Raw genomic sequence first — 20,191 nt, forward strand, 5'->3', positions numbered from 1 at the left:
AATAGTAAATGAATTGCATACTTAGAATTTTTTTCAACATCCAGCCTGAATCATTACCACTTTTAAATGCTTTGGGATGAACCAAACCTTTTTCTAAATTGATCAATGTTTAGAGTATTTAAGAAGCAAAAAATCACTCGTCTTACGTCTGCTGTATGCAATAGAGCTTGTCCTCTGACGCAAGATGGCCGTCAGTTACCTGCGCCGCCAACTTCCTTTGGGCATCAGGCCTTAAATATGCAATGTCTATGATCAGCGCGTCCAATCAACGATTAGAATAACCATTTACTTCCGGTAGTCGTTTAAAAAATGCAAACATCGATTGTTTCGATAGACATAAAAATGTGTTGCAGTATTTCCACTCATTTTCTGCATGACACTTTCAGTACTTTGTTAATTTTTGTTTTATTTCGACCAAATGACGCACACTTCTGCATTTTGGGTACAGAATAGCGCTACTTTACTTCCGTCAGAACACCGGTACTATTTTAGCCAATCAAATAGAAACATCCTAGATTGCCCGCTTGTCCATGTTACATCATTAATACCCACTTACATGCACCAGTGAGTATGTGCGCGGATATAACTGAAGATAACAAAGTGTCGCCGCACAAAAACGGTGACCTTTTTTTTGTGTTTATACAATGTTTTCTCGATTACACCATGTAACACATATTTTGTTCCTAGGTTCTAAGTGGTATTTCCTTGTTTGTTTCGTCACACATTTGTTTCCTCAAAAGTTTGGGTTTATGGTGACGACATTGAAATTCTATTTTCCACTTTTTTTTTTTTTTTTTTTTTTTTTTTTTTTTTTTTACGGTTGTACTTTTTAATGCTTATGTTTATATGTATGTGCATTCAGTCCTTATTCTATAGACTTAGTTTGACCTAAAACCAAGGGCGTAGGTTTGCATAGGGATGGTAGGGACACGACACTACCAACTTTTCAGGATCCTGAAACTGTCACCACCAACTTTTAAGCAACCTTATTTGCATTATATAATGGCTTCAGTTATATAGGTCATTTAGATTGTCTTCCCATATATTGTAAGGATAGAATTGACCCAACCATTTATAAGTGAAGGGAAGGCAGAGTGAGACAACGTGATCGGCTCGGGACAGCTCATCTGTATTTATTTTGTAATTGAAAAAAAATCCGCGATGGACTGAGGGGGTGAAGTAGCGAGGTATCACTGTACTTTTGTTATGTTCAGACTCACATTGACCCCTTTTCACTTGCATTTTTCCCCAAAAACATGCACGTATGATTGACTGATGACTTGATCCTTCCATCCACACACACACGCATTCACAGCCCAACAGAAATAAAGCATTCCGCCGCCTCCGCCCCCTTCGAAGACGATGGATATTAGAAGTTTTTTTCCGCCAGCAGCAGCCACTGTAAGTAATGTAAAAAGACGTAAATGTTGTGGAGATGGGGAACACACCACTAATTTTGCTACTGAAAGTCTGACCTGCATCAGAGTTAGCATTAATCTGTGTGAATTTCTAAACTCGAGGAGGAAGCTGCGTTGAAATATTCTCCCGTATGTTTTCTACTGTTGACTTTGATTAAACAGTAAGAAATCTAGTGAACTAAAGACAGCTGAATTTGATTGGTTAAATGCTTAAATCTGAAAATACGCGTATGGAAGCAACGCAACCTGGGGGATAGAATGAAAGGAATCAGACAGACCATTTGGGTTGATTGAATAAATATTCATGAACAAAAAAATATGAGTAACATCAGTCTGTGATTCAAACTTTTTTAGGCCAGCAGAGAAGGCTTTGCAGGCTTTGACGGCCCACCGCTGCCCCTTATGGATAGTTAATTGATGATTAACAGGTTTGTATTTCTTGTGTATGTTAATATAACTTGTGTTCAAATATTGCAATTTAAATTTGCTAATAAAATCCAGACATTTTTCAGACAAGTTTTCTAAATGTTTCTATTGTAGTTTTTGAAAACCAGGGTTTGAATCGAATGGTGTATCACCTGAACAAATACACATGAAAGTTAGTATGTCAATACAGATTTATTTTGCATTGATCATTTGGCCTATCAATTAAATAAGTTCATATTGGTGAGAAATGTAGCCCTGACCCCCGCTCACCCAGTCTGTTGGTCTTATAAATGTCCCGCCCCCAGCACAAAGTGTAGATGAAGTTTATGCTGTTATATCGTCCCTACCAATGTAGAGATCAAACCTATGCCCTTGCCTGAATCATGAAGAAATGACATTTAACAAATATACTCTGCATAACTAGGATGTAAATCAGAAATTTTGAATATGGTCTCTCATTTTAGCAAAACCAAACTTTTACCTTTTTAGTGGCACTTTTTCCATTTAGTTTGGACCCAAGCCACACAAATAAAATGAATACAAGCCAGGAACAGATTTTCTTTCCCTGTAACATGGTGTTATCACAGATTTAAAAAAAAAAAAAAAAAACGCGATTTGCATACTTAAATAATTTGAGACAGATTGTTGTCTTTCCGTTTAACTTGTTGCTGTATCACAAAATGAAGCTGTTAGAGCTGCAGCGCGTTATGAATAAAATTGAATGTGTCCGGTGACAACGAACTATTGTAAAAAGGAATAACAACATAAAAACAACATTTGCCCATAATTTAAGACAAAAAAAAAATGACCAGGCGATGCTTCGTATCTAAAAACACACGTAAGTCAGGTGACTTGTATTGTAAGTCACCATATCCCCGTAGTTAGACTTATAGATTTAATTAACTCACCTGCCAAATTAATTTAGTCACTTCCATTATCTAATTTGATAAGAATTGCGAAGAAATGAATATTTTATGATTTCCTGACATTGCCTGTGCAGCAGAGCCAGGAAGCAGCAGGTCAGTTAATGATTGTAGAACTGCAGGCAAAAGAGCCATCATTGAACTGCTAGATTATGACACTGTCACACTGTGAAAACGAGAAATGAAAGACTCCAGTGTTTCAATGTTCTCCTTTCATTTTCGTTAATTCAGATATTTCCATTGCTTTGTGTACCTGATTTATGATTTGCATGTTTCATGAATATTTACAACATGAGACAAGGACTAAATTCACTTAATTGGTTACTTCTTGAATTAATTTACCCAGAAGTAAAAGCATCTATTGTTCTTTATCCAATCTAAGTGCTTGCACAAAACTGTGAAGCTACTGAACTGGACAGTGCTGATGAAATGTGCTGATGTGTTATTCATCTGCAGCACAAAGACGGCAGGTGCTGCTTTGGGAAGCACAAAGATATCTAATTTGCCATGAGGGGAAATATTGGGTTACAACATACATGATGGGCAAATGGTGAATGTATTGCATTTGACAACAGTCCCAAAAGCTTGCTTGTTGATATTTTCAGCCGTTATGCAAATATAAGCAAACATCAGAAATATATTATCTCTGTAGTTTTGACGTGTACGACTGAATTACAAGCATGACCACAAAACAGCTTGTACTCATTACCGGAGGCACCACTGACCATAAAGATCAAACAATGAGGTTGAGGAAAAGCAATGTCTCTCTACTGAACTCACAGAATTGTATCGGCCGCCCTCTTAAATAAAGAGGGAACAGCACCATGAGTCATAGTTACCACGTTGCCATGACAACAATCTCCTGAGAGCCACCTGATCTGGTTACACTCATGGAGGTTGAAGGCTGTGTGATCTTGCCAGTATCATAGTTTTCGGAGGGAAATTATCTCCCATATTTGTAAATTGTCTGGGGAGCTTCCGATTTTTTATAATCTGAATCAGGATTGGTTGATGAATTGGGGACGTATTGATACCTGTAGCGTCTGAATTTGCCAGTAGTGGGCATGCGCTCTTCGGATGTGCTTATCATGTCTCTGGGCTGATCATAACCTACTTTTAGGGAGCCGGGAGGTCGTAGTTTGTTTGAACATGTTCTAGTCGTGCTCTAACCTGATATATAATAATAAAAATAACAACATTGTTTTGGCTCCATTTGGTGGCACGTGATGCCAATCAGTCATGTCAAAGTTGTTGTTTTTTTCATGTAGTTTTTCAAAGCAATTTTGGTGAATTTTTGCTACTTAACCTAATGCCCGCCATAAACTCCCATCCATTTCAACAGAGCAGTGTCCTAATCAGTGCAGATTCACCCACTCCAAATTGACTGGACGTTTATCGCCGTAAATTTCAGTCAATGATGAGTAAGGTAAGTTCAGTATTGTCATTTGCAGTCCAATACTATATTAAGTCCACTTGTTGGTCTCTTCTGACCCCTACTGCCACACGGAGATGCTATAATTTTAGGCTAATGTCACCCTCTAGATGGCGCAGTTTATCAATTATTCTATTCTGATGCTTTCACTAACATGTATTTATTTGAAGCATTAGTGAGAAAAGTCATTATCATCATTATGTCCGTGTTGCTGTATTTCGGTCAACATATTGTACGTTGAATTACTGTTAAAAAAAAGTTCCACTAATTTGATACCTGTATATGTAATGCTTGTTTAGGAGGGATGTTTGACCCGAAGTAGTCATCAAATGTACCAAGGTAGAATACATGCATTAATTATTATTTTATTAATTTATTTTATGACTGAATTAAAATACTGCCGTAAGGCTAGGGTGGTTTAGGGAAACCAAAAGCTTATTATTTTTCAACATGTTTAGGGAAAAAAGTGTGTTAAGGAACTCCAAATTACATTTTTCCACTCTAGGGATTACCCTGATATATTTTTGAGTTGGAAAAAAAAATAGCCAGACATCATGTGACTGAATGATGACTATTTCAAGTCTGTTATAAAATGACGGTGGGATTAACATTGTAAAATCTTATTTGGATTCTTCTGGAACAAATACATCACTTTTATTATTTTCTCTTTTCAGCCTCAGTTTTCCAATAAAATATTCAATTCTGATTCAATACGTAATAGGCTAGATCACATCAAACAACATTTGATAACCTCTTTGTAAATCCAGTTGTTTTTAGAAAACAAGTAATTGACCTCCATTTTTACAACAGCTGGGCACACCTTGTAGCCCATGGGGATGAAGTCATACAGAAGAATGACATAATCTCCCTGGCATGTGCAAACAGAAACGGGATTTTAAACCGAGCACAAGAACATCTGACAGTACATTTCCCAAACCAAAAGATGTGCAAGAAATGCATGACTATCATTAAAAATTTCTTTCACGTGTCAACAAAAAAATAGTACCTAGACTGAGTGTAAAAACATTTATTGTTGAAGATATCATATATTCAGCAGTGCGTTTCACCAGTTTTGTCTTAACGTTAAGTCGGCACCTGTTATTTTAACAATATACAAAAAAATTGCCACAGTAGTTGTGCAGACTTGTGTTGTACACACATTGTAGCGTGCATAAATGTTGCATTTTGAGATGCCATTGAACAATTTTCACACAAGAAACAGATCCACAAAGCCCAATGCAGAAGCTGCACATTAGCTGTCCACCTGTATATTTAAGCGACAAAAACAAAAGATAAGCATGGATGAGGCGCACGTGCAAAGAATCCAACACGCACTGCCCAGATATTTTTAAAGGAATGTTTAGTTTGAATAGGAAATGTACCTTGAGATGTCTAGCTTGAGGCACGCAGACTGTTATTAGTGTTGTGCTCATTGTTCTCATGTCCCTTTTGAGTTGGCGCAAAGTGTCAGTGTCTTCACATAATTATATATAGTCAAAGGTAATTTGAGCAAATTTCTCATTTCAGATGTTTATCACTGGTGGTAACCGTTTGCATTACAGCACTAAGTTTCAAATAAGTTGTTGATCCCATTTTAGGGACTAGTGGGGGAACAAAAGGAAACATAAGCAATGTTGCAACAACAACAAAAATAGAATTTGACACTACAATGAGGTGTCTATTTAAGCCAATACATGTTCAATATAAACATCTGGTCCAAAATAAGACAATTAAGCAATGCATGTGTTGGTCTTTGGCATGGTTTAACATCTGAGTAGAAACTTATGGCTTCGTCTGTTAAACCTCATTACTACAGAAAGACATCATATCCTGCCTAATTTCCATTCGACATTTACTCAATGGTGGTAATTCCTATTTGTCACCGGGGGTCGTGAGAAGACTATTCAGTTAAAATTTAATCAGAGGAATATAAAACCTTTCGAATAAAGACAACATTTAACTTGTTTGCTGCCATTTACGACGACCGACATCCAAACTATTTTGACTGGGAGAGGCTTGCATTGAATGATTTTCGACAGCCCTCCCAGTCAAAATGGCTTGGATGTCGATCGCCGTCAATGGCATTGAAACTGATCATTTACTAGCAGCAAATGAGTTAGAGCGTATATGAAGCAGTGATGTAAAGCAGCGTGGCTTTTTAAGACCTGTGGAGGGTCTTTTTTTTTTTTTTTTTTTTAATTAGGCAGGCAATCCTGCTGTAAGAGCTGCTGATGTGACCCTGGTGTTCCATGAGGTGATCCTGAATGTCGAGGATTGCTTCTAATAGGCTACACAATGTTGTGAATTCATATTCTATTGGTATAAAAGGAAAATAAAACGATGGATGGATTAGTTCAAGACTTAAACCAGGGAGCAGCTGAAATGGAAAGACTAAAAACTAATTTGATGTACACCTTCAATGACAGCAAAATAATAACAATAAATGTAAATATGGGAGGAAGGGGCATATCATTCCAGTTATTTCTCGTCCTCTCGGATGTATGTTCTTGCTGAGTGCGCCTTGCCCCAAACTTTGGCACAAGACTTGCTCCGAACGGTGAGATGAGATCAGGGCATTGGTGGAAATGGCTCCACATGGCGAGATGAAGCGACACGATTGGCCAGGAGACGGTCGGGACTCCGCCTCTACTGGTCCCCTTCCACTCGCCTTCTGCGAACTGTGGAAAGTGGAACACATTCTTTTATTTACATACAACTGCATGAGTCCCTCTGATCCAAGCAAGTTCAAAGTTTTTCCTGTTGTGGGCAAGTCAAGTCCAGTCACAAGGACATGCAGAGTCGTGTCACGAGATTATGTCGAGCCAAGTTAAATCGGGTCAAGTCAAAAGTTTGTCGAGTTGAGTCAAGCCGAGCCGCAAGTTTGTCAAGCACAGTCTGGTCTAGTCACAAGATTGTCAAGTAAAGCAGAGTAGCAGCAAGTCACAAGGTTGTCGAATCAAGCAGAGTTACATGAAGGCACAATTTCACTGTGCCATATACAGTGACAATAAAAATTAATTCAATATTTTTCATTGTTGATGGTGTAACAGTAATCCCCATCCAAATTGTGACAACCAGCTCAACTCTTATTTTTCACTAAAAGTAACAGCAAGCAACTGGCCAGCTAGAGAATGTAAATCAAATCTGTAGCTTTTGCCCTATAAATTTTGATGGAAACACTAACTAGAAAGTCCATAAACAGAATAGTGAAAACATTACATTTTTTAAATTGACCCAAGAAAAAGGTTTGCCTCTTACCTCAAAGTGATGTGTGACTTTACAGTTTAAACAACCTTGGATTTAAAGACTTGTAGGCTCTTATAAGCCACAATTGTTCTCTTTTACTAAAATATAAGAAACACATATATTATTGACATTGATTTAAAAATCTATTTAGTACATGCTTTGACCTACGGAGGGTGCTTTATGTTGAGGATGTTTTATGCTTGCAATACACGCTAGGGGTGATAACGCTTTTGGGCTGGACTGGGAGAACAGCTGTGCTAGCTAGCAAGCGAAGCTGGTATATCGACTGGCATGATTTTGGAACATTCTGCTGCCGGTCAGATTATTTTGTTACAGAGATGTGGGATGAGTCCCCAACATCGTACCTGCATCCAATTCCAGCTCATGAGCAGTGTTGTTAAACAGATCCTAGGCGGCTTGCCGAGATATTGACCATTTGTATATCCATTCGTTGCTAGTTGCATCATTGCCTTGTTTTTTTTTTTTTATTTGTCTGCCTCTCGACGCGGTTTTCCCTTGTTTTTTTTTTTTTTTTTTTTAATTGATCCCGACCTACTGTCACGGACCCTTTTTGTGTCTCCCTCTTCGCGATCGCATGTTTTTTATGTGTTCAGTAAATCTAATGCTATTGCTGTCTGCTTGCTGTCTGAAGTGAGCCGGATTTTCCAATTCCGAGGTCAAGCCAGCCGCCCTTTCTTTTCAGTTGCATTTCCCGTTTTACCGCACGGACAGACAACGCCAGTGGGATACGATTGCTTTAAAAGGAAAATGATGACTCTCATGCGTATAATCCTGTGGTTTACGCGATTATCTTTCGCATGGGAAATGTGGGTTCGAATTCCGCTGGAGACCTTTGATTGCTTTTGCTGCTCGTTTTGTGAAATATCGACAGTGCTGTCCTGCTCATGATCACTTTTCAGCTCTGGTTCAAATTGGAAGGGCAGAACCAACGACATGTTTTTGTACCTAATGGGTGACACTGTGGAAGTACGGCAGCACTGCCACTGCCCAGTGACGTCACCGCCCAGAATGCATTGCGCCTTCAACAACAATGGCGGCCTACTAGTTAAACTAATTTTTCACATTTTATAAAAACAAGAACATTAAGAGGGGTTTGAATATCAAATTAATTCAACTCATAATAACATTTATCTTTTAAGAACAAGTCTTTCTGTCCGTCGTTCCCCTTTAACTTAATAAAGACATGTGCCTTTTTTGTTGATAATGGTGGTGTTGCATATCTTTCATTTGGCCTTTCTGCGTTTTCCATCGGAATGGAAGTTTTTAAAATTAATATGGACTCCTCTGGAACCTGGATAACTCGCCATGACTGTAGCGGTCCCCAAGTAGCTGCGGCAGTAGACGGGAACAGGAACCGTTACGCGCCACAGTATGTCTGCTTCAGGTTTTCTGAGTCAACTTGTCTTGTCAAGTCTCAAATCATTGCCTCCCGAGTTGAGTCGGACCCTCCCAACCCAGGCAAGCCAAGTCTGCGTTACAAGCAGTCAAATTTGCGACTCGGGTCCAAGTCCGATTGTCTGGGTATTCATCCCGCAAAGGCGTCATTGTGAAAGCAAAAAGATTACATGCTCAAACCTAACTCGTTAATATTTTTGACCATTTGTGAGTCTGTACTTGGTCAAATTCTAAACCTGTAAAGAGTGTGCGTCAGTGAAAACAGAACAAACTAAAATGACCCCACTTATACACACGCACGCGCACAACAATGTGAAAAGTAGTCAGTGTTGTCTTGCATTGAGCACACTCATGCATCACACCTGCTCTACTGCGGCTCTGACAGGACGAGGAACTAAAAGAGAACAGATCATTGATGCCTCCAAGTCAAGATCATTCAAAATCAGGAATCATTCAAAACATCCAGGAATTTGAAAGGTACAGTTGATGTCAAATATGAACAGGAATAGAAAAAAATGGAAATAGAATAAAACTAAATGTTCATTTTATAAAACAAAAACAAAGAAACCTCACTTTGTGGCACACCAATGTGGACCAATGCACTCGAAACACAATTCGGCATGTTGTCAACAGGACAGGGCACATCTTGGAAATGATTAGAACTTTACAAATGTTGCTTTTTCTGTGCAGGTTAAGGCAAATTATTTTAAATGTATAAAAGTAAGGGTCTGCCACTGTTAATTGATAGACCAGTGCTTCTCTCTTTTTTTTTGTTATAACACTCACCCAGGAAGAGATAAATTATTTTGCTCCCACCACAACTCTCCCCTACAAAATTGTATCTTTGTCAAAAGGATTATTTTTAAGTACAGTAATGTTATTGACAGTATAAGGCTTGTTTTTTTCTAAAGTAACTCACGGGTTATGAGCGTGATTTTAGTTGTGACTGTAGATAAAAGTCACGCCTTAATTTATTTGGCTCCATGCTGTTTACTGACAACCGTTTTAGACAGAGTAAACACCCTTGTCTTTCCTTCTCTGCCACCATAATCACACTGAAACCACACGTTACATTTACTTTGTCATATTTCCTGATTTCAGCTTTCAGGAGACTTTCCGTTGCCTCATTATATCTGTCTATCGCCATCTACCTTGTTAAATATTTTTTCATGTTGTTTCTTGAGGATTGGTGCTCTTCATATCTACTGCTCTATTCTGTGTATGTGATGCTCGTTGCATAAAAACGAGTGATGCACGATAATGCATTTTTCAGCCGATACCGATAACCGATAATTTCCTCCTCGTTCCAACCGAGAACCGATAATGTCAAGCCGATAATTTTATTAAAAGATTTATGTAAAATTTTAAAGTATACACAAGAGAAAATATTACTGTGCAAAAATATTATTGCGCTTTTTTTCCAACATCAAATGTGAACAAGTAGTAAATTCCAACATCTAAATAAAGACAGATTGTCTGACAATGTGCAATGGTAAACCTTTGGCAACAATTACTTAGAGTAAATACATAAGTTGCACAAAAATGGCTTTAAAAGTAAGCCATTCCTAACGTATAACATTACTACACAGCAAAAACACAACTCCTTAAAACTAGTTAAATTCCCTTGTTTTCAGTGTAAATCTATTGGAAATAAGTGAAATTAACTGCCAGAACTTCAAGTATATTTCACTCAGATTTCTTGAAGAAAAATAGCCAGCTGAAAATAAGCTTAACAGCCTTATTTTAAGCAATAAATTATTATACATTATCCTAAAAAAAAAAAAAAAAAAAAAAACTTGTCAGAAATGTTCTTTATTCAAAAATATGTATGGTTCAAAACATTATTTGACAGCAATTTTTTCTTGATTTAGGTGAAAAATGACATTTTTTAGATGTTTGGGCTTAATAAGAACAAATGGCAATATTTAGTTCAAGTAAGCGGAATAATCTGGCGCATTCATCTGTTAACTAGTCTTCAACACTCAATCAAGCTGGGGAAAATTATTTGACTAGATTTAAGAAGAATGATCTGATTAAGACGTCATAAATTTTAAGCGTACTGAATGCATTACTGACTGGATGACTTCTTTTTGTGGTTTGGTGCATGTTAAAATTATCAACTAACCACTGTGCCGTCATGATAAACATGCTTTCTTGACATCACTTATGTAAATGTCCGTGGTAAAACTGATGTGATCGGCATGTCTTTCACGAAGAATCGTGGTCGTATAAACTGCATTATTTTTTCATCCACGGGTTTGGCTATCGGGTCATTTCGGGAATTTCCTCCCGCCTGTGCCCTTCAGTCCGCCCGGCTGCCAAATTAGCACCCGCGCCAGGCCTCTGTCTTGAACCGGAGTGGCGGCGGCAGCTAAGTTCGTACCGGATATCCGCCCGCCCCGGCCGGCTCGCTGCGGCGTATTCGGTGCATGGCTCTGCTCTGCCCGCCGAGGGCGAGGCGGCGGCCTGCGTGACCGGACCGGCGGGCTCTGTCGGAAGACAGCTACTTGTCGACTATCGGTCTCGTGAGGTGTTTAGCCATAGATGGGAGTTTACCACCCGCTTTGGGCTGCATTCCCAAACAACCGAACTCCGGGAGGACCGCAGCGTCTCTGGGGCAGTTTACACGGGGACTCTCCGAGAAGACGAAAAATTTCACATTAGCATCTACAGTGCTGCTCGAAAGTTTGTGAACCCCACAGCGATGGTCAGATTTTTTGTAAAAAAAACTAAAATAACCTTATTAAATGTTAAGTTATACCCAAATCCACAATACTGACATTCCAAATAATGGACTGAAACAAAAGAAATAGTTATATTGTCATTCTTTATTTAACAAAAGTGGTTGATTTAAGAAAAACTCAGATATCATGTGTGCAAAAGTATGTGAACCCCTTCAGTTAATAGGATATTGCGCCTCCTTTTGCAAAGATTACCTCAACCAAACGGTTTCTGTAGTGACTAATCAGCCTCTCACATCTACTTTGGGGGATTTTTGCCCATTCTTCCTTGCAGAACGCAGTCAGTTGAGAGAGGTTTGATGGGCGTCTGGCATGAACTGCTCGCTTCAGGTCCCGCCACAGCATTTCAATGGGATTTAGGTCAGGACTTTGACTGGGCCAGTCCAGAACACGAATCTTCTTCTTTTTCAGCCATTCCTTGGTTGTATTGCTGGAATGCTTTGGATCATTATCATGTTGCATGATCCACCTTCTGCCAAGCTTTAACTTCAAAACAGATGGCGTCAGGTTATGTTCTAGGATTTGACAATATTCCTCAGAATTCATGATTCCCTGGACTATGTGGAGTTGTCCAGGTCCTGAGGATGAAAAGCAAGCCCAGATCTTGACATTCCCACCTCCATGCTTCACTGTTGGGAGAAGGTTCTTTTGGTGGTATGCAGTGTTGACTTTTCGCCAGACATGGCGGTTTTGGTTGTGACCAAACAGTTCAATTTTGCACCTACATCAGTTGATGAAAACTCTTTTTAATTTAGTCTCGACAACACAACTGTTAAAAAAACAAAAAAAAACTACTGAATTGATTGATTAGGAAATCAGGTTGAAATAATAGAAAATTCCAAAATGTTGAGGGGGTTCACAAACTTTTGAGCAGCACTGTATATGGTTCCATGTTTCCGTTTCCATTCGAACGATGTCGCAATTCCACGTGAAAACGATGTAGTATTAATGCCGGGCCCTAGTGGGCAGTTTAGTTTTACAAGGGGGCAGCCAATGACGCACTTCCTTGACAACAACCTCCACAGACCGGAAACACACGCGTTTTTTGGTTTGGATGGATGAGGAAGTAGAACTTTTACTACGCGCCACGTTGGATTATAAAGCTGCCTCAAAAGGTACAACAACGCAAACATTTGGCGCACTACACAAAGGACAAGCCAAAGTTCCACCATGTTTGTTGTTGTGAATGTTTAGTAGCTGAGACTGCGCATGCCCAAAGTGACGTACAGGTGCGGGTGCGAGTGCCTTCGTCATCGAAGCGAAGGCGGTTTTCATTCATATGAACGCGCTGCGACCCTCGAAATCGGATTCTTCCACTTTGGAAGCAGGATTCAGAATTTTTCGTCTTCGCCTTCCGTCTTCGCCGACACCATATGCACGCGAGGCGAGTCCGCAACTCAGTCATTGCGTCTTTGTGTCGCAGAGTCGCCATGTAAACTGCCCCTCTGTATCGTCACAAGCCCCGTAGCTTCCTTTATAGTTTATTTGTGTTTACAATAGCTTTAGCATTCGCGCTAGCAGCAGCCTCGTATTCATTCCAAAAATCATTGTGATGCAGTTTTAAATGTCTGCTGGGTTAGTGCTAGTGGTGTTCAATGAGGACGCTTTCTTTACGCCTCGTGGAACTGTTTTGTAGATGGCAAGAGCGTTGTTTATTTCATTTCGCACACGGGAAAAGCAACGCACGCTAGTGAGAGTGCCTCAACACTGATGTGTAACACCGCCTCCTCTATGACGCCGTACTCCTCAACCCCTCCTCCCACAGGGGCTTCAGAGAGGGGAGGGGTTGAGCAGGCGGCGTCATAGAGGAGGCAGTGTTACACATCAGTGTTGGAGAAGTGGAGAAAACTGCTTGGTTGCGCACATTTGGAGGCTAAATAAAGTATATAATTATCGGATTGCGTTATCGGTTGATTTTCTTTTTTTATCTGTATTATCTGTGTGACGTCATAATTGCCATTATCGGTACCGATATTATCATGTATCTTTAATAAAAACACTACGCAAAGCTAAAACTCCCTGTACAAACTATAGTGGGGAGAACAACTATTTGATACGCAGTCAATGGGAAAACCCATTGGCAGTGTATCAAATACTTGTTCTCCCCACTGTACATCTACTGTAGTGGATGGGAAATTTGATCTCAACCACATTGACACCACACCTCCCATCACTATTTGCAAAAATTAACTTAAAGCCAGATGTAACCGTCAAGTTTTTTACTCATTTTTTATGACTACAGTGATCCCTCGCTACTTCATGCTTCAAACTTTGCGCCCTCAGTCCATCGTGGATTTCTTTTCAATTAAAAACAAAACAAAAAACAGATGAGTTGTCCGAGCCGATTGCGTAGTCTAACTCACTCTCCCTCCTTCTCCCTGCTTGTTGTTGGTCAGGCAGTGAGTTTCTTATTAAAGTTAACGATGATTGACAGAGGTCTATGTTTGATGTTGCCAGAGAGCCAAGCTTTAAAGAGCCGCATTTGTCAATCATCGTTTAACTTGTTAAACAGTTGCTGTGGCAACCCATGGTAAGTGAGCAGCTTTGGATTTTCTGCTTTTTTTTCCTGTTTAAAAATAATTCGGTGGGACAGTTACATGTTTAAAACTTATCATATTTATTACATTTGAAGTGCTTAAAAACAATTTATTAAAATATATACTTTTTTTTAATTATACTTTGGGGGGTGGGAAAAAAAAACATACAGTGCATCACAAAAGTGAGTACACCCCTCGCATTTCTGCAGATATTTAAGTATATCATTTCATGGAACAACACTGACAAAATGACACTTTGACACAATGAAAAGTAGCCTGTGTGCAGCTTATATAATAGAGTGAATTTATTTTCCCCTCAAAATAACTCAAAATATAGCCATTAGTATCTAAACCCCTGGCAACAAAAGTGAAATGCGAGGGGTGTACTCACTTTTGTGATACACTGTACACACACACACACATACAGTGGGGAGAACAAGTATTTGATACACTGCCAATGGGTTTTCCCATTGACTGTGTATCAAATACTTGTTCTCCCCACTGTATAAATGGTAAATGGTGTTATACTTATATAGCGCTTTTCCACCTTTCAAGGCGCTCAAAGCGCTTTACACTATCTCGCCATCCACCTATACTGGTCCTTCTCAAAAAATTAGCATATTGTGATAAAGTTCATTATTTTCTGTAATGTACTGATAAACATTACACTTTCATATATTTTAGATTCATTACACACAATTAAAGTAGTTCAAGCCTTTTACTGTTTTAATATTGATGATTTTGGCAAAAAAGTAAAGAAAAACCAAAAATCCCTATCTCAAAGAATTAGAATATCATGAAAAGGTAATCTAAAGAAGCTATTAACCTAATTATCTGAATCAACAAGTTAACTCAAAATCCCTGCGAAAGATTCCTGAGGCTTTTAAAAACCCATTCATTACTCAAAACCGCAATCATGGGCAAGACTGCCGACCTGACTGCTGTCCAGAAGGCCATCACTGACACCCTCAAGCAAGAGGCTAAGACACAGAAAGAAATTTCTGAGAGAATAGGCTGTTCCCGGAGTGCTGTATCAAGGCACCTCAGTGGGTAGCCTGTGGGAAGGAAAAAGTGTGGCAGGAAACGCTGCACAACCAGAAGAGGTGAACGCACCCTGAGAAAGATTGTGGAGAAGGGCCGTTTCCAGATCTTGGGGGACCTGCAGAAACAGTGGACTGAGTCTGGAGTAGAAACATCCCAAGCCACCATGCACAGGCGTGTGCTGGGCTACAGGTGCTGCATCCCCCACTTTTGAGGGAGAGGCGTATGCGCCTTTTTGGAGTTTCAAAAGGTTCCCATTCACCGTGGATATTTACTGTGGGACCATTGGACTTACAAGGAAGTGAGTAAACATCTTGTTTTGTATTATGTCAAATACGAATACAGCGATTACAAAGTAAACACTACAAACTTCCTTTAAATGAAGGAGTACTTACGTTTGATCATTGATAGGCATGTAAAAAGCTCTCCTAATGCTCATTAGCAGCAGCACGTTAGCTGGACAACAACTCCAGCCACCCTCCTCCGGGGAATGAACTGTAAATTGCTCTCCGCCGGGCGGTTTGCCGATCCGCGAAAACAATCGACAACCGGGTCGTCATGTCAAATAATCCAGGATAGTTATGTGTGATTTTCCGCTTCTAAGACTTTGAAACATCGCTCGGTTCGGGTTAGCATGTCGGCTAACTGTCACGCCTTCTGGTTTGTTTACACTCTCCGAAGCCGGGGAAGGGAAATGACATATGTCCGATTTAGGTGTCATAAAATATCGTTCGGGAGCTGCGACAGAAAAGGTGAAGTCGACAGTTTTGACCATTATGGAGTAATTTTGCCATGTCGTCCTGAATAAATGCATTTTTAATATTTCATATTCCATTCAGCACAAGACTATTATTTGTCATGACCATGCCATTTATTTAGCAATTGGGGAAAATACTTGGATAAAAAGAATATCCTGTAAAAATACTGAAGTAAAGAGACAGAAACAATGACATTTTGCCGCTCTCATTGTCGCGTTTTCCTCGTTGTGAATAGTTCCCCCTCGACGGCTGACTGGTCCTTCTCAAGCCATTTATATAGCTATTGGGGAAAAATACTTGGATAAAAAGAATATCCTGTAAAAATATTGGAGTAGAGAGACTGAAACAATGACATTTTGCGGCTCTCTTCATCGCGTTTTCCTCGTTCTGAATAATTCCCCCTCAATGGGCTGAATAGTAAAACCGATGAGCCCAGTCTACCGCTGACGTCATCCACCTGTTGGGGACACTAAAGCCCTATAATGGTAGGCGTGGCTAACCGGCAGATTAAAAGACTAATTTCTCGTCATCTGTGCTTTGCTAAATTGTTGTATATAGTAGAATCGTCTCAAAATATGATTGTAATTCACATAATAATGCCATTTAAGACTTTTTTTCTCGCGTCGTATGCTCTTTAAGGCCGCCATCGAAGCATCCTGGGCCTCCATAACACCTCAGCAGTGCCACAGGCTGATTGCCTCCATGCCACACCGCATTGAAGCAGTCATTTCTACAAAAGGATTCCCGACCAAGTATTGAGTGCATAGCTGATATAATTAATTGAAGGTTGACATTTTTTGTATTGAAAAAACACTTTTTTGTATTGGCAGGTTGAAATATGCTAATTTTTAAAATATTTTTCATCAATATTAAAACAATAAAAGGCTTGAACTACTTCAGTTGTGTATAATGAATCCAAAACATATAAAATTCTAATGTTTATCAGTACATTATATAAAACAATGAACTTTATCACAATATGCTAATTTTTTAGAAGGACCAGAGTGTGTATATATATATATACATATACAGTGGGGAGAACAACTATTTGATACACTGCCAATGGGTTTTCCCATTGGCAGTGTATCAAATACTTGTTCTCCCCACTGTATTTCTTTCCGATGCTAAATCTGAATAAATACATTGAAAACACACACCAAAAAAATTGTTTTGTTGTTTTTTTTGGGAGGGGGGGGCGCTACTTCGCGGTTTTTCACTTATCGTGGCGGGTTCTGGTCTCCATTAACCGCGAAAAACGAGGGATCACTGCAAACCACCCCGAGCGTGATGTAATGATCTGATTCTGCCCAAGTTACAACAGGTCTTGTTCAATAAGCATGTGCATTACATACCCAGGTCGTTGTTCTTGGTTATCGCGGCGGCGGCTCGAGAGCGTGGGCCCTGCTTGGTAAAGTGATAGCCGAACTTCACTATGCTGTTATTCTCCTCCAACATTTTAGCAATCTCCATCTCAACATTGGTACCCAGCTGTTGCCTCTGAAATACAAAGCCAATTCATGCTTCAAAAAGGTCTGCCAACACACTCAGAAGGTGACTTGATTAAATCCAGGATCATGTGGTTGGAATGAGTCGTGGAAAATATGACATGTAGATTAAAGTTGAAGTACTGTAGCTACAGCCAGCAAGTCAAAGAAATGGAACCTGCTCACCAAATTCAATTATTTCGATGTGCGTTTACCTGGTTGTCAATCTTTATCTCCGTGAGGGTGTCATTGTCTCGCAGTGCGTCAATCAGCGACTGCATCCCAGCACCGGTGATGAAGTTGGACTCCAAGTTCAAACTTCGAAGCGTCTTGTTCTCACGCAACGTATCACTGAAAGCCTACAACGGAGACACAAAAGTGAAGATAGAGCACCTCTGCGTGGCAGAAAGAGACCAGTGTCCCTCACCACTGCTATGGGGTCGTTACTCCGTGTGGCAGCCATGCTAAACTTGGTGACGTATTTGTTCTTTTCCATGGCTTTGGCAAAATCTTTAAGAGTGGGAACGGGGATGTTCTGCATGAAGATAAACAGGGCTTGGTTAAAAGGTTGACCAAGTGGATCATTAACAGACCTCAAAAGCATGTTTCTGCACCTTTATATTGTTGAGGTTGACCTCGGTTAGGGAGGCATCGTTGTTTTTGATCCTGTTTAGTGTTTCTTCTACATTTGTGGGATTGGGTGGCTCGTCAAATACAGGATTCATCTTCTCCCCTTTAACCACATCTTGGGAAAAACAATAAGCAGTGGATTATTAACTCAATACTGGGCACTCATTTAAAGACTATGAAATTTTAAATAACTTTTGAAGGCTATTGGGGGTCATAAGCACCAGAATGCATTTCTTTTTTATTTTACTATTATTATTTTTTACTTTTTTTTAACATTGTAGTTATTCACTAAAAATATATAAAATCTTTTAATCTTTTATCGTTATCTCATCTCATTGAATAATTAAAACAATAAATTAATAATAATAATTGAGATCTGGCGCCCACATATACGAACATCACATTTTGGGTCATGTGGGTGACACCTGTAAATAACAAATAATAAAAATATAAAATAACTTGTAAATATTATGGCCTCGTTTTTTTAATTACCAAAAATAACCACTTACCTTCTATAAGAATTACATTTTTTTTGCATTACTAACATTTGTAGCAATAATTGTATCTGTATCTTACTAATTACAGTGATACCTCGACATCCGATCGCTTCGACACACTATTTTTTCGAAATCCGACGTAAAATTTGACTCGCCATTTGTTGCTAAATCCGACGACATGCTCGAAATAGGACGATTTATGACAGCGCCGAGTTTCTTTGTTTTGCCGCAAGACGGATCTCTTGTGAGAGAAATCAACACTGGTTCCAAGCAAAAAGGTGAGGCTTACTATTGAAATTAAGATGGAAATGATAGAAAAATATGAGCGTGGCGTGCGCATCTGTGAACTGCCTCGACAATACTCCGACCTTCGTTCGTCACTCTCTATAAGGGGACAATTATTGTTGTGGTAACATCGCCCAAAAAAATCGCCAGCTTCTACAGGTTTTTAATTATTTATTCCAGATCTTTTGCAGCACAACACGGCTACTGTCTCCGCAGATGAAGGTAGCAACAACTGAACATTAAAACAGAAAGTAAAATCTCAGCAGCACCTTTCTTACTCTGCCACGTTGCGTTCAGGTTAGGGCTGCAGCTATCGAATATTTTAGTAGTCGATTAATCGACGGACTAGTTAGTTCAAATAATCGATAATCGGATAAGGAACATGAAAAATTAAAATACCTGCGCTGAGCCTCAAACGTTTTTTTTTTTTTTTTTTTCTTTTTAAATTGAGGATCTATGTACAACAAAATAACAATTGGCTAATTTACATAGAAAAAGTCCGCTAGCTTAAATGCTATAAAATGCTAAAGTTTTTTTACAATGCTCTTAACAAACCGTCCAGACACATATTCCCACAAAAAATGGCTAAATATACCTATAAACCAAATTATGAATGCATTAAAAAACATAAGCTTAAACAAAAATTAAGCTTACGTTGGTCTTAACAGGGAGCCGTTGGATTCAGCCATGTAAAAAGAGGCAGACCAGAGGGCATTGTATCCACCCTAATCAAAAAAATTAAATGCAAACACTTTCAAAATAAACCATTACAACGCCACTATAATTAAATACTCGAAGCAACAAAATTTAATTCGAATATTTTTTTCTTATCAAATACTCGAGTTAATCAATTGATCGTTGCAGCACTAGTTCAGGTACAGCACGCAAAACACCTGTGCCACATTAGAACCTGATTCATTACATTATTACAGGAATTATTATTATATTATTACTCTGATTTGTATTTATAATTTATTTGTTTTGCTATGTCTAATTGCCATTTGTAATTATACCAGCAGTATCTATTAAGGATTTAGTGTAGGTTTTTGGGCTGTGGAAGAAATTAATGGAATTATAGTGTATGATTATGGGAAAATCCTGCTCGACATACGAACATTTCAACTTACAAACAAGGTCCTGGAACGAATTAACTTCGTATGTAGAGGTACCACTGTATAGGAAAAAGAAAGGTTGCTGTTTTTTACTCTACATACTGTTGTAGCCATCTCCAGTTCCGTCGTATGTCTGACTGCTGGTTACAAGCGTGTGAACACCCAGGATTGCTGTAAAAAAAGAGGCATATGAGCACAAACATGTGAACGACCTTAGAAAAAAAGAATATCAGAAGGCCATTTAG

The 20,191-nt window shown here is 39.1% G+C and overlaps 1 protein-coding gene across 1 annotated transcript in view; it reads right to left on the minus strand.

The window, feature by feature from the left end:
* Nucleotides 1-5,211: 5,211 nt before the first annotated feature.
* Nucleotides 5,212-20,191, minus strand: part of tmod2 (tropomodulin 2) — a 31,870-nt gene continuing 16,890 nt past the window's right edge. Inside the window, exons 5-10 of the mRNA XM_057844801.1 lie at nt 20,049-20,117; nt 18,037-18,167; nt 17,850-17,957; nt 17,638-17,781; nt 17,291-17,435; nt 5,212-6,877 (exon numbers count right to left, since the gene is read on the minus strand). Coding sequence (XP_057700784.1) covers nt 6,846-6,877; nt 17,291-17,435; nt 17,638-17,781; nt 17,850-17,957; nt 18,037-18,167; nt 20,049-20,117 — 629 coding nt within the window. The 3' untranslated portion in view covers nt 5,212-6,845. The remainder of the gene's footprint in view (nt 6,878-17,290; nt 17,436-17,637; nt 17,782-17,849; nt 17,958-18,036; nt 18,168-20,048; nt 20,118-20,191) is intronic.

Source organism: Corythoichthys intestinalis, chromosome 1 (genome assembly GCF_030265065.1).
Source record: "Corythoichthys intestinalis isolate RoL2023-P3 chromosome 1, ASM3026506v1, whole genome shotgun sequence".
Classification (NCBI taxonomy): Eukaryota; Metazoa; Chordata; class Actinopteri; order Syngnathiformes; family Syngnathidae; genus Corythoichthys; species Corythoichthys intestinalis.